Source organism: Sceloporus undulatus, chromosome 4, assembly GCF_019175285.1.
Source record: "Sceloporus undulatus isolate JIND9_A2432 ecotype Alabama chromosome 4, SceUnd_v1.1, whole genome shotgun sequence".
NCBI lineage: Eukaryota > Metazoa > Chordata > Lepidosauria > Squamata > Phrynosomatidae > Sceloporus > Sceloporus undulatus.
The window spans coordinates 180,164,570-180,178,556 of record NC_056525.1 but is presented as its reverse complement, the minus strand read 5'-3'; the positions used below and the strand labels follow the sequence as shown (position 1 = coordinate 180,178,556).

Below are 13,987 nucleotides of genomic sequence, written 5' to 3'. Positions count from 1 at the left end.
GGTAGAAGGGGACAAGGATGGGGCTGCAAGCCCCAGCGGCCTTTGCAGCCAGAAGTCCCGCCCCTTCTTTGCCAGTGGCCTCCCTGATTGGTTGGGAGGCCAGGTAGGGGCGGCACTTCTGGCCGCAAAGGCCACTGGGGCCCTACCTGGCCTCACAACCAATGAGAGAGCTCGCGGGCAGGACTTTTGCTCGCAATGGGGGTCACGGCCCAACAAAGGTTGGGAACCACTGGTTTATATGGTAAGGATATTTAAAGTCATTATAGCAATTGGTGGCTTGAAGTAGTCAATCATTAAATTTGTCCTGTTTTGTGTTTCAAAATATGGTAACCCTGAGCAAACATGCAGTGAGGTAAACATGCAAAGACGCAAAGAGTAGTGAGGCACATGCAATGTTATTAATCCCAGCTAAATCATATAGCACTGAACCCAAGCCTATTTTGGTGATATTTAGGGAGAGAATTATATTAACCTAATTAGGAATATCATAACATTTGACTTTTATGGGTTTTGATGGAGGAGGACATTTTCTGTTCTAGAATCCATGCTATAATTTAATGGAAACACTATCCATTTTTAGGAATATAGATGAATGTAAAAGGCTTCCTGTATCACTAATTGGTAATGAGAGAGCATTGTCTGTGACATTTTCTTCTATAGCAGTGCTTCCCAACCTTTTGTGTGCCCCAAACTCCCAGGAAATGTTTGATTAATATTTACACCTCTACAAAAGTAATGTCACATTTGAAGAAGTCTAATTTCTAATTTTTAAACCACAAATTGAACCACATATAACACTGTGGGTGAACAGATTTAATTTTAAAAAAGAGTGTATAACATGCAAACTTAAATTGAGCAGTTAGATTCTAATTTATTCAGAAAAACTTGAGTGATAACTTGTGACTTGTCACTCAAGGACACAAGCTACTCTTTGTCACACCCCCTGAAATTCCATCTCACACCTCCTGTGGGTGTGGGCACCTCAGCTTGGGAACCCCTGTTCAACAGCTGTGTCTGGTTGTAATGTTGCCCTTCTGATAGAAAACAAACCTGTATTTTACTTGGCAGGATATAGAAGCTGGAGTTAAATTGTAGTTAAATATTACATAGAGTGAAATTAGCTTCCTTATCCAGCAAAAAGGACTAAAGCATTTCTTACTGGACTTTTACATGTATCTTCTGTATATCCTCTGTATTTGCAACAGATCTTATGTTTTACCTCTTAGCGTTAATTCTCTTGCATATTATGGTAGGCACCATACAAGAATCCACCAGCCATGAAGGTCAGGAAGGTGAGGACATCAATCGTGCACTGAACTTGGAAGAGGTTGTTCAAGAATCTTCAAATGAATGGCAGAGTATAACCAATATTTTTTGATGACTGCTAATATGAAAGCTTGATATGCTTTCAGGACTAGATTTTTTTCTACAAATAGTCATCTGTGCATTTTTACTATTAAAATGTAACATTGAAAATAATAAGACAGTATAGCTTTTTAAATATCACAGAAACACCTTAAGAATGAATTATCTTTTGTAAGCCTGTACAATATTGGAGAAACACTAGATAAACCTTGCTATATTGTCTGTGATCAGTGATCTCAGGTACATTGAAATTGTTCATGTTTTGAATCCACCATAAGTGTATTCACTTAAAAACAAACAAACCAACAGACACTCCCATACACTTGAAGAGTGGTTAGAAGGTGGGCCACATGGAGGTTCTGCCAATCATGTCTTAATTGTTTGAATTATTAGCTCAACATTCAGTAGATGAATTGTAGAATTGAGGTTGCAATGCACATAGCAGGCAATATCCAACATGATTGCTGGAAGCTGCTTCTACCAGTGAAAGCAGAAAGAGGACAATCGTCCCTCATGCCCTATAAACTTGCTCTGGCATTGGTTTTGGCATCGGAGAGGCACTATGTGTCTAGAATACTGCTGCCATTGCAGGCATCGTTCTGGATTTAGTCCCTATTTTGGTATTTTAGGCGCAGTACAGAGCACCAGGAAGAGGCGGCCAGGAGCCACGTCTCTTTGCTATGTCCTGCGCTGCAGCAACCAAATTGTGCGGCACGGCTATGCAAAAAAAGACCACTAAAAAGTGGCTTCTTTTTGTGCTGCTGCAAACAGCTGGTGGCGCACATGAGCACATCGCTGCTGCGCAGCTCCATCTGGAGTCCACACAGCAGTGGCATCATCGCTGTGTGCACCGTCTATTCAGCACCACGCAGCGAGGACACCCTCATCATGTGCGAGGGGCGAGTGGAGTGTGGGCAGGACACCCTTCGCATGTGACAAGGGTGTCCTTCGGGGCCCGTCTGTACCGGGCCTCAGATCATGAATGGGTGTTGCTGACATGTCAAACTGATGGGAAATATTCATTATACTGAGTGACTTTTACATATTATAATTGATCAACAATACATGCACAGTTTCAAATTCAGCAATAATTCTAAGAAGCTCATTTAACTGAACAGCAGATACATATACAGTTGTCTCTTGCTGTCTGCGAGGGATCCATTCCAAACCCCCCTGCGGATAGCAAAAAACACAGGACCTTAAATCCAGTTCTTTGCAATGAGTGCATTGAAAAAGCCATGGCGTGCTGTCCAAGGAAGCTCAAACTGTGGATGGCAAGCCCACAGTTGGTGCAGGTGCACTGTATCTGTATAGGTCTTACATCTAAGAAACTTTAGCCAGATATCTGATAACCATAAGCCATATTAAAAAAAAATTGTTAGGATTTTTAAAACTGTCAGACCACCTGAGCTGCACCACAAGTTGCATAACATAAGTTGGTCCTTAAAAACAAAAAAACAAATGAACAATTTCTTGCAGAAGGTCCCAAATTTATAAAACCCCATGTTTGATTGCCATTCATCCTGAGAGCTTTTAATTTAAAAAAAAAACTACCTAGGCTTTTTAGTATTATTCTGAAAGGTCCTAAAGTGCATATTCATATCAGAAAAGAAACCCACACTGGAATAAAGCATATGTTCTGTTTTAGACATTCCAAAGACAGAAGAAACTTGCTTAATTTTATTTTGATTTTAAAAATATCTTTATATGTTATATATATGTGTGTATGTATATATACAGATATTTAAGCCTCTGTGTGGCTGATGAGTATATTTTGTAAATAACAACCTGAGTTACAAGAAGTGTTCATAAAGTTTGCAACTTTGGATGAACACTTCAAATCAGTATTGATTCATTTTATTGTATGTAGACATGTTATGACTTTATGAAAATAATTGTTTTTTATTTCCCTCTGGTTCCAGAAATAAGCTATCTGTACATATAATTTATATTTTGTGTATTATAAAGCTAGTAATTTCTATTTCCTGAAGGAGAAAAAAATCACTGCTTTTGATAGGACATCTCATAATTGTTTTGTTAACTATGGACATATGTATATAAGTAATATAGCTGTTGACTTGAAAATAATACTTTTGTTATGTGGAAATATTTAAGTCAGACATATGTTAAATAATATTAATTTTTTCCAAACTCGGTTTTGTGTCTGATACATTTTTTATTTTCTAAAGCAAAAGTTCTAAAGGAATTGGTTGATGAAGAAAAATCTTAATTGGTATGGCTGATGTAAAACAGTAGAGTACTCTGGGTCTGAATCTGCAGGTTTTGCAATCAGTGACATCCTAACATACGTTATTTGTTCTAGTGGGTTTTTGTTTTTTTTTTTTTTGTACCTCTGTTGCAACATTAGACAGACATCTGTCCTTCCACCCAACCTTATCTGATCATTTGCCTTACATAATAGACTGTAAGGTAAGATTTCTTAAATGGGTCTCTGTATAGTTTTCAGTTATGGTGTGTAGTCAGAATATTTTAAATTCATTTTTGACAAACATAATGCTGATTCAAAGACATAGCCATATTTGTCTGCAAAGGGATCTTGCAGCACCTTTGACACTAACTAAAAGAAGTTGGTAGCATGAACCTTTTGTAGACTTGATCCTTCTTCCTCAGATGCATTTTGGGCTATCCTGACTGTTTTTCAGTACAAGAAATTGGATCTTATTTATGAAGTGTAGTAATGTAAAATATGGAGTAAGTGTTTATATTTGCAGCATCCTTCACTTTTTCAACAAAGACTTTGAACTGCAACTGTGTAGAAGCACAGCAGCTGGATTTAAACATTTGCAGTTTCTATTTGTCATGCCATGGTTTGGAATTTGTTCCAGCTCATGTTCTTCTCCATAATTTGTCTGCCCAACATGTGCGCTAGATAATTGACGACCTCACCTCCACCACCACCACACACTGTGAACCTAATACACTTTTAAAAGTATTTATTTTCTTTGTTGGAGTGGGGGAGGATATACAAGATGGGTTTTCTTTTTTCGTCAGACTGAATAAGAAGGAATCATATATCTAGGCTTCTTGGTTATTTTGCTTTCCCACTCAAGATCTTTCCTGCCTTATTGAAGTCCTGATACAGATTATTTGTCTCCACAGAGAAGGGAATTGAAAGATATAATCTGGATCAGTAAGCAGTGGGGTCATTGTAGACAGTTACTTCATCACATGCATGGAGTGAAGTACCTAGGGACAGAACTTTATAAGTGTGAATAAGCAGGTTGTATGTGTGAATAACGGTAGAAATGCAAAATTTATGGGTATGGTAATAAGGTGGCAACTTGGGGGGACAAAGGCAGGAGCAAAGATTTTGCCTAAAACCAAGTTGAGTAGATAACCACATGAATGGTGGTGGAAGTTAGTGAATGTAGTATGATGCTGCCTGGGAAATGGAAAGGCACACATAAAAAAAAGGATTCTCTTCGACCTTTTCCCCCCTCCAAATTGTCATTCATGTCTTACTCATTTTTCTTTGCCTCTCTTTCCTGAGATCCTTTTCTTTCTTTCTTAAAAAAACACTTGTTTCCCTTCCATTTGCCTTTTTTCACTGTCAGAAATAGGCAGCAATCCTGCTGTCCCTCCCAAACTGAATGGAGAATTAAAGTTCCTGCTAATGCCCAGGAAATGGCTCCATACAAAAAGGAAAAGGTATCTCAACCCAACTGTAGTAGCTGCTGATCTGGCAACATGTGGAAGAACCCATTGCTGTACTCTTCCTTCCCATGCTTTTGAATGGAATGTGATGGCGATTAGCAATCCTCCACAATAGAATTGTGATAGCTATGTGGGCCACCAGATGGCAACAGAAGGCAATACAAATTATTTCAAAAAGTCACCTGTCTCAGCAGAAAGGTACTTCTCATCGCACACTATTGCTAGCTCATCTATACACTCTTCTTCTCTGAAGATAGTATACTATTCCTCCTATCACATATAGTGCCCCTATCTCTTGATGTAGAGGAGCAATTCAGACAAAGCCTGAATGATACTACTAGATAACTGCACAGTTTTCTTTGTTTCTAACTCTGTTTTTGAAGGAGGTTAAAAATGAAGTTCAACTCAGGCTAAAGTTTCTTCCTTAGCATCTGTTGCCCTGAGGCTAAGCACATTTAATTGCAACGCAGCTGATTTCCCTAATGAAAATGTTTTTAAAAGTTCAATTAAATGAAAGTTGCTTTGTTGAGTAGCAATGGCCCCAGCATCCTCTTCTCAGCTTTCAAACCCTGAGTAAGTGGTGTTGTAGCGGGAGGACTGGGCCAAGCCAGCTGCAGAACCTTGGACTTTGACCATAAGATCTAGGCCTAACTGCCTTACTGAGTTTGAAGCATAGCAAGTCCCATTCCATGAAACGTCACAGTACACTTCACCCAACAGTGCCTACCTTAGTGTATCTACCATTAAGTACCCCCCAAAAAATGACACAACTTGGCATCTCTTCAGTGAGAGCATTCACATAAGACTTCACACTGGTGCCTCTGCAGAAGCAGCTTTGAGAAGGGAAATATTGAAAGAAAGAGGACAATCTCAATCACACAAGCTATCACACTATTTTAAAAATATTCTCACCTGTATAGTATTCAGTGCTTACATGATAACAAAAAAGGGAATATTTCTCAAGACACCGTGATAGTGATCTGTTCCTCCTTGTCATTCACAAAGCTTTGCCTCTGCTGTAGTTCCATGTACATTGAAGATTCCCAAATGAGCTTCCCACTCCCCAGTTACCCATAGTTACCCAGATAACTATGAGACTATAAGATAAAATCATGGCATGGAATGAGGCAGATGCTTCATCAAGTAGGGCAAAGAACAGCCCCCCCCCCAAAAAAAATATTTGCCATTTTATCCCATCCTTTGATTAGAAGCGAGAGCTCCATCTTGAATACCAGTAGAAGGCAACTATGGCTATCCAGGCACCAGTTTTGTTGCCTACAAACCTGCCAGCAGCCATTTACACCCCAACAAAAAATGGTGAGACCAGAAGTGTGCTTCTATTGTATGCCCCCCCAAAAATAATCTTGCTTGAGTAAAACAGGACAAAGAGAACATGATTTGCTTTGATGATGAATGTTGACTTTCCTGAACTTCTGAGAACATGAGTCTTCTTTTTTTAAAAAAAAGTTAATTCAAGGGGGTTTGCAAAATATGGAGCCTGTTATTCACCCATGCTGTGTATCAAGTTGGCCAAAGACCCTGGCCTCAATGATGATGATGATGATGATGATGATGATGATGATTATATCCCACGTTCCTCCCAGTACAGTGACTTAAGGCAGCTAACAAATTTAAAACAGTCCAAAGCAGCCATCTTGACAGGGCATCCCTCTCCGCACCCGCCAACCCAGCCAACCTGGTTGATTATACCAACATTTTCTTTCTCTGAAGGCAGACACTCTTTTATTTAGGCAGAAAGGTGGAAAAGGCAGATGAATATCTGTGGGTTTTCTAAGAAAAATGAGTCTTTAGTGCAGCTCTCTTTCTTGCCCTTGTTGCTGGTTTCTCTGCTCCTTACTAGTTGCACAACACCCTACAAAGAAAGGTTACACGGATAGCCACACAGTTCCCTTCCTCTGTAGACTGAGTCAAAATGCACCTAGTAATGAGTAACAAACAGAAACCTGATTACATTATGCTGGGATGTAGTAAGTTGCAGCCTTTGCTATTACTGGCAAAAAAGTAACACTGTTCCTGCTTGTTACTGTAAAACGTATCCTATCAGCAAACAAAGAATATAACTGGTGATTTGGATTTATTGCTTTCTGCATACTGCTTTCTAAAGGTAGTCCCTGATTTGCCTGCAAGGGTTCCCAGAGTATTCATCTGGGCTCCTTTTCTCCCACAAGGAACATTTCTTATCTTCCCGGGATTGGGCCTTCTTATTAATTGCTGGATGTGTTTCTATCTCTAAAACATTTCTGTTAATGGAATTTCAGCCATTCTCCTAAGAGTATTAAGCTATGCAACGGACTGTCATCAATAAGCCTGTGCAACATCCTTGCATTCTTCTGACAGTTTAAATAAAAGATTGAAGGTGAATTGTGAGTGGGCAGAAACATACATATGGCCTTGCAGTTCAAGGCCTTCGAAAAGAAAAGAAAAGAAAGACTGTAACACGTACTTGATTGAATACTTCCATATTATACTACTATTCACACCAATTTCTCATGTTCAGTTTCCTGCTTCCAAGAGGAATTCCCCTTGATCATATGAGGAAAAATTTTAGGCTTTGCTGAAGAAGGCACTCAGCAGTAGAGCTACTTTGGTACAATTGCAGAACTATAATCCCGTAAAACTTGAAGCCACTCCAGCCTCAAACTTTGTTACTGCTAGAACTGCTGTAATTGCTTTCCTACATATTGTTGATCCTGATTTATTATACAGAAGAATATTATAACTACCAATGTGCATATTTTACAGAAACTGGTCCCTCCACAACATCTTTGAGTAGCTATGTATGTTTACTTTAGAGGTAAGAGAGGATCTATATGTTAAGGTTCTAGTTGTACTTCATCTGGTAAAACTCACTGGTAAGTAAAGATGCATCATATTTCACCTTGCAGGTGCATATTTCCCTCTCCCCCTCTTGGATTGCTTTCTGTCTGTCCTTAGAAATTTTCATATTTTTCCATGTACAAAGCACTAAAAAGGCAGAGCAGCAATAAATTAAGTGAAAAGGGGATCTCTTAGGGGTTTACATTATAAAACCACTTCTCTTTGTTAGAATCGCAAAAATATATATAATAATAATCTTTGCTCTCCCCCCACCTAATCTTGACTATATTAGTTAACTTTAACATTAGCTCTGCCTAGAGCAGAGGCAGTCTGGAGTATGGTTTGAGCACTGGACTCTGGAAACCAGTATTCAAATCCCATCTTGGCCATGGAAACCCACTGGGTAGTCTGGGCAAATTACACTCTCTCAGTCTCAGAAGGGCAATGGCAAACCCCTTCTGAAGAAAGTTGCTAAGAAAACTCCTTAGGGTCAACATAACTTGGCAGCACACAACAGCAACAGAGCAGAGTCATTGAAATTAATGGGACATTAGTCACAATCAACTGAAGCCCCATTGAGTTCATTGAGTGTAGTCTTGGTAGGGCTAATGTTGGAGTTAACCAATATAGTCCAGATCTTACTTAGAAAAGAGAGATTATTGGTAGTGTCTGGGAGCACCAAAGAATTTCCTGCACAACAGGAAATCTGTTCCTCTCATGAAAGGGTTTGTTGTTGCCATTTCCAACTGATGGCAACCCTAAGGTGATCCTGTCATGGGTTTTTCTTGGCATGATTTGTTGGGGATGGGTGGGTTACATTTGCTTCCCTCTGTGGCTGAGAGAATGTGACTCACCCAAGGGCACCCTCCTTGGGTGAGTGGGGATTCAAACCCTGGTCTCCAGAGTTGTAGTCCAATGCTCAAGCCACAACACCATACTGTGTTAGCTACTTCTGAAGTTCCATATGTTGCACCATTCTAAGAGTTTCTTCATAGTCAGGGCATTTTCCCAGAGTGAGCAGGCAGTAGATAAGAGTGGAATTCTGTTTACCCATCTCTCAATCCAAACAAATATACTCGTATTCTCATGCCCTAAATTATTAAACTAATTACTGTATGCAAATGAAGCACCAAAAATTACTTTTTATATCTCTCGGGAAGACTGTCATCCGCAAAAGATCTTACTGCCCTATTACAGTATAATTCACAATTTGTGGTCATATCTCAAAATATATTTAGATGATGTGGCTAACTTCAGCTTTAACCAATGACAGAAGAATTGTATTGTTTTGTGCATTTTGAGAAAGCAGGTAAGGAAAAGAACATAATGTTCTGAAAACAGAAAATCAAATTGCAGATGGGTTTTTCTTTAATTATATATTGTTAGAATGTTTTTTATGCCATCTCACTAACTTGAACATCACTCAAGGTGGCTTGCATGAGTTAAAATTAAAGTATGAATTTAGGTAAATTTTCTTAACTTTCATAACCAGTTGCACATTTCTTTGGAAGAGTTGTTTTTTCTCCCTGATGTAGATTTTATTTTTTCATTCAAATTTCCTATAACCACCTGAGAGAAGACATTTGTTCATGGAAGAGTTGCACATGGGGGTATGTAGTGTTGAGTAGGAGTAAAGAATGTTTGGTCTTCCACCATGACCAACGGGAAGGAACAGGGGTAGCCAATGCAGTTGGTTTGGAGCTCTTGACAGGAGGAGTTGTTAAATCAAGAATGGATTTACTATGATAGCACATCTATCAGTTGACGTGGTAAGGAATTGTAGCAACTCGCACCTCTGACAGACTAAACACTGAAACCCCCTAGAATAGATCAATTAATGGATTCAATTTTCATGCAGTTTTTCTGCTCTATGGTTATAAAATGTATCTATGGTAGTAAAGAGGATTAGGCCAAATAAGTATAGATTTCCAACAACTGAGATTGTTACAGTAGCTTAGAAGCATGGAAATGTGTGTTTACTCCGGAGGAGTTCTGAATTGTTAAAGTTTCAATTACTTATAACTTCAGTCCTTGTAAGTGAAAAAGAAGGCCTATTATAATATTAATGGAAGAATACGAGCTAATGAAGACCAGTCGGGTCAAAATGTCTAGTTTAATATCCTGGTAATGGATGTCTTCAAATCTGTCCATCACCTTGTCTGAGTAGTATGTAACATTTATATAAACACTGTCTTCTGAGCTTTTTATATATCATTATCTGGACTCTGCATGATTACTTTTTATGACTGCAGAATCAATTGTCCAATACAGTGGTACCTCGGGTTACGAAATTAATTCGTTCCGCCGCCGCTTTCGTAACCCGAAAAGCCTTCGCAAGCCGAAAACCCATAGGTGCTAATGGGGAAAAGCTGCGATTTCGTGTGAAATAGCGCCGAAAAGCACCAAAATTTTCTTCGTAACCCGAAATAACCTTCGTAACCCGGAACAGTTATTTCCTATGGGATTTTTTCGTATCCCGGAAATTTCGTAACGTGGGTATTTCGTATCCCGGGGTACCACTGTATCTGTAATTCCATAAACATATTGTGTAATGCATGTCTTTTTTGTAACACCAATAACTGGTAATTTTTGAAGTGTTTATAAATTGTTTTGATTATTTTGTATTCACGTATTTAGGCATACTTTCTAAGCAATAGATTAACTTGCAGCATATTCCATTCTAAAGGAATTGTGACAATCATAGTCCAAAATGTCTACATGGCCAATATCTCACACACACCCCCCCCCCCCCCCCCCCTGGACTGAGCAACAGAGAATGGAAGCTATCCAGGCAAATCCCACATTCTGATTCTTTTTTCTTTATAGGTACTGGCTGATGCTGTGTTGGCTCAAGACCTCTTGACTGCTTGCGTCTCATACTCAGGCACATCTGAACAGCTGTGAGAAAGCACACCTTAAATTTGATCATTTTAGAAATACAGTTTGCTCTTTAAAATGAGACCTTTCAACTGTTGTTTTAAAATATGTTGACTGCTTTATTTTAAAAAGTTAGAAGTAGTATTGGTTGATGAGGAGGAAATTTATACATGTGACCCTTTCTCCCCCTTTCGCTCTAAAGCAGTGTGGGCGACAGAGGCCCTCTAGATGTTTGGTTGCAGATTCCGTAAGTCCTCACCATTGGCTATTCTAGTTTGGACTCACAAGAGCTTTAAGGCAAAAAATATCTAATGCCCACTCACCTGTTAATTACTACCAGTGAAATTGCTCCATTGCTGTTTCCAAAGCAATAGCACCATCATCCTTTACCTGGCTTGCATCTTTTACCCATTTAAAATAAGCTAGAAGAGTGTACAATAACTCAAACATGTTTGCTCAAGCAGATCCCCAAAGATCAGAGTCACCATTTTAGCCATTCTCTATTACTGCACTGTACTACTTTTCTACTCTATAGGAAAGTATATATGCTTTCTATGATCCTGCATTGTGTTGGCAGAGTGTTGAGTGCATAGCCCCAACTCCTCCCTCCATCCTTTCTGCCACTACCTTCCATGGCTGTTTAGTGGTCATGGGATGTGTGGGGCAGTCAGACGAGCTGTATTCCTGGAGAGAGGAAGAAAATGTCATCCTACTAAACCTTAGGAAGATACCTGGCAGATTCAGGAGGATGCTGCCTTCTTCATACAACCAGCTGCAAAAACATAGCTGTACTCTGCCAGGTTGAATGAAACTACATGTGAAAGGGATCTAGGAGTCCAAGTAGACCATAAGTTGAATATGAGTCAACAGTGTGATGCGGCAGCTAATAAGGCCAATGCGATTTTAGGCTGCATCAATAGAAGTATAGTGTCTAGATCAAGGGAAGTAATAGTGCCATTGTATTCTGCTTTGGTAAGACCCCACCTGGAATATTGTGTCCAGTTCTGGGCACCACAATTCAGAAAGGACATTGAGAAACTGGAGCGTGTCCAAAGGAGGGCGACAAAAATGGGGAAGGGTCTGGAAACCATGCCCTATGAGGAACGACTTAGGGAGCTGTGGATGTTTAGCCTGGATAAAAGAAGGTTAAATATTTGAAGGGATGTCATATTGAGGAGGGAGCAAGTTTGTTTTCTGATGCTTCAGAGACTAAGACCTGGAGCAATGGATGCAAGCTCCAGGAAAAAAGATTCCACCTCAACATTAGGAGGAACTTCCTGACAGTAAGGGCTGTCCAACAGTGGAACACACTCCCTCGGAGTGTGGTGGAGTCTCCTTCCTTAGAGGTCTTCAAACAGAGGCTGGACGGTCATCTGTCGGGGATACTTTGATTGTGATTTCCTGCATGGCAGGGGGTTGGACTGGATGGCCCTTGTGGTCTCTTCCAACTCTACGATTCTATGATTCTATGATTCTATGATTCTAGGTCACTCACATTCTCCCTTAGCTGCTAAATAGCCATGGGCATTGCTCCAGCATTGGAAAAACAGGCTGTATGCCTGCAGGGTTGTTGCACAAAGGAGGTGTCAGATGCCTTCTTCCACAATAACCTAAACAACACAGATGCAGGCATCACATCACCAACAAGATTCAGGCTCTGCAACTAGTTCACCATAAAAAAATGAGGAATGATATGGGAAGAATACAGGTTGAATCTTGGTTTAAATCAAATATGGCTTGATTGTTTATATCACGAAGTGACTTCATGTACAAAAAGCGGCAAGACTATATACAGTGTGCCTGCTCCATATATTAAAACATAAAAAATGTGTCTTCCCCAAATGTGTGTACTTCAAAATGTTTTGTTTTGAAATGTTGTTTTGAAATGAATGGACCCTGTTTTAATGTTTTGTACCTCAGTGCTACATAAAGTGGTGGTTCAGAGACCAGTGGTAGTCACTGCCTGCTACTCCCTGGCAAGTTTCCATTAAAGAAAGAAAGAATTGTAGTCAACTGGCACAAATATGGAACTGTTCCTTGTTACCTGGTGTGGGGATGCATCAGATAGCTCAAGATGCGCTGCTTACATAATAATATTGTGGAAGTTTTCATAGAGATTTAGAAATTTCATCAGGCTTTGTAGAAGTAACTGGTAGCCAGTCTATGGTTAAACTAGCACATTATATTAAGTTTTCAATTGGAGCTGTGTAACTAAAATGTGTAAAGAACACCAATATTGATAAGCAAATAGTGGTTATTCCAAGTGGTCAGTATATTTCATAGTATTCGGAGTAACTGATCCTTCCACAGAGATCAGCCAGTCAGACAGGTATTAAGCATCTCATTATATTGGTGAGTATACTTCTGTGAAGATTTAATATGGCTGAGGAGTCTATATTTGCAGCCCAGTACTGTGCTAGACTTCTTCAAGTATGTAACAGAACATTTGTGGTTAGGATGGGTGTTGAGATTATGCGCTTAGAGTAACTACTAAAGACAGAAATCACATTAAACATGTCAGAGGTTGGGAAGATGATGGGGAAAATAACGTGGTATCCTATGTCTGCTTTTCACACAGGCATGAACTTTTGTCTTCAGGTGGCAGGTGGGAGTTTAAATGATCAAACAATGCTTTGTAAAAGCAAAAAATGAAAGCCACCCACTAGCATGTCAGGTAACCACAGAACCCTTCTCCGTGACATTTGAGATTCTTTGTGAATAGAGCTGGAGAAGATAAATTGTTTGTTCTGTCTCCTCTTGTTGCTGTATCTTTTTTTTTTCTGTTGTGAAGGAGTGGAAACTTTTGTCTTTTTAGAAAATAAACTCCATAACCACTTCCAAGATAGCCTTGAGCAAATAATTTAGGGGGGTAGTTCCTGGACAAAGATTATGAGTGACTTGCAGTGGAACTTGATGTCTGCATCTGATGGCCTGGAGTAACCAAATGTATGGAATAATGCTTACAATTCAATCTGGAACATGTTTACAATTGGCCCTCCATATATAGAGATTCAACCATCTATGGCTTGGAAATATTTCCCCACAGATATTCCAAAAAGCAAACCATGATTTTGCCATTTTATATAAGGGGCCCCATTTTACTATGCCATTGTATTTAATGAGACTTGAGCATCCATGTGTTTGGTATCTATGGTGGGTCATAGAACCAAACCAAAGATGATACTAAGGGCCCACTGTACATCCCATGCATTCTGAACAATTATGTTAATTT

General features: G+C 39.5%; 1 protein-coding gene across 2 annotated transcripts in view; it reads left to right on the top strand.

Moving 5' to 3' along the window:
• The window catches only part of ZNF236 (zinc finger protein 236), a 76,224-nt gene extending 72,708 nt beyond the window's left edge, over positions 1-3,516 (top strand). For both annotated transcript variants that reach the window (XM_042463844.1, XM_042463845.1), the window contains exon 33: positions 1,254-3,516. In XM_042463844.1, coding sequence (XP_042319778.1) covers positions 1,254-1,378 — 125 coding nt within the window. In that variant the 3' untranslated portion in view covers positions 1,379-3,516. The remainder of the gene's footprint in view (positions 1-1,253) is intronic.
• Positions 3,517-13,987: the final 10,471 nt, after the last annotated feature.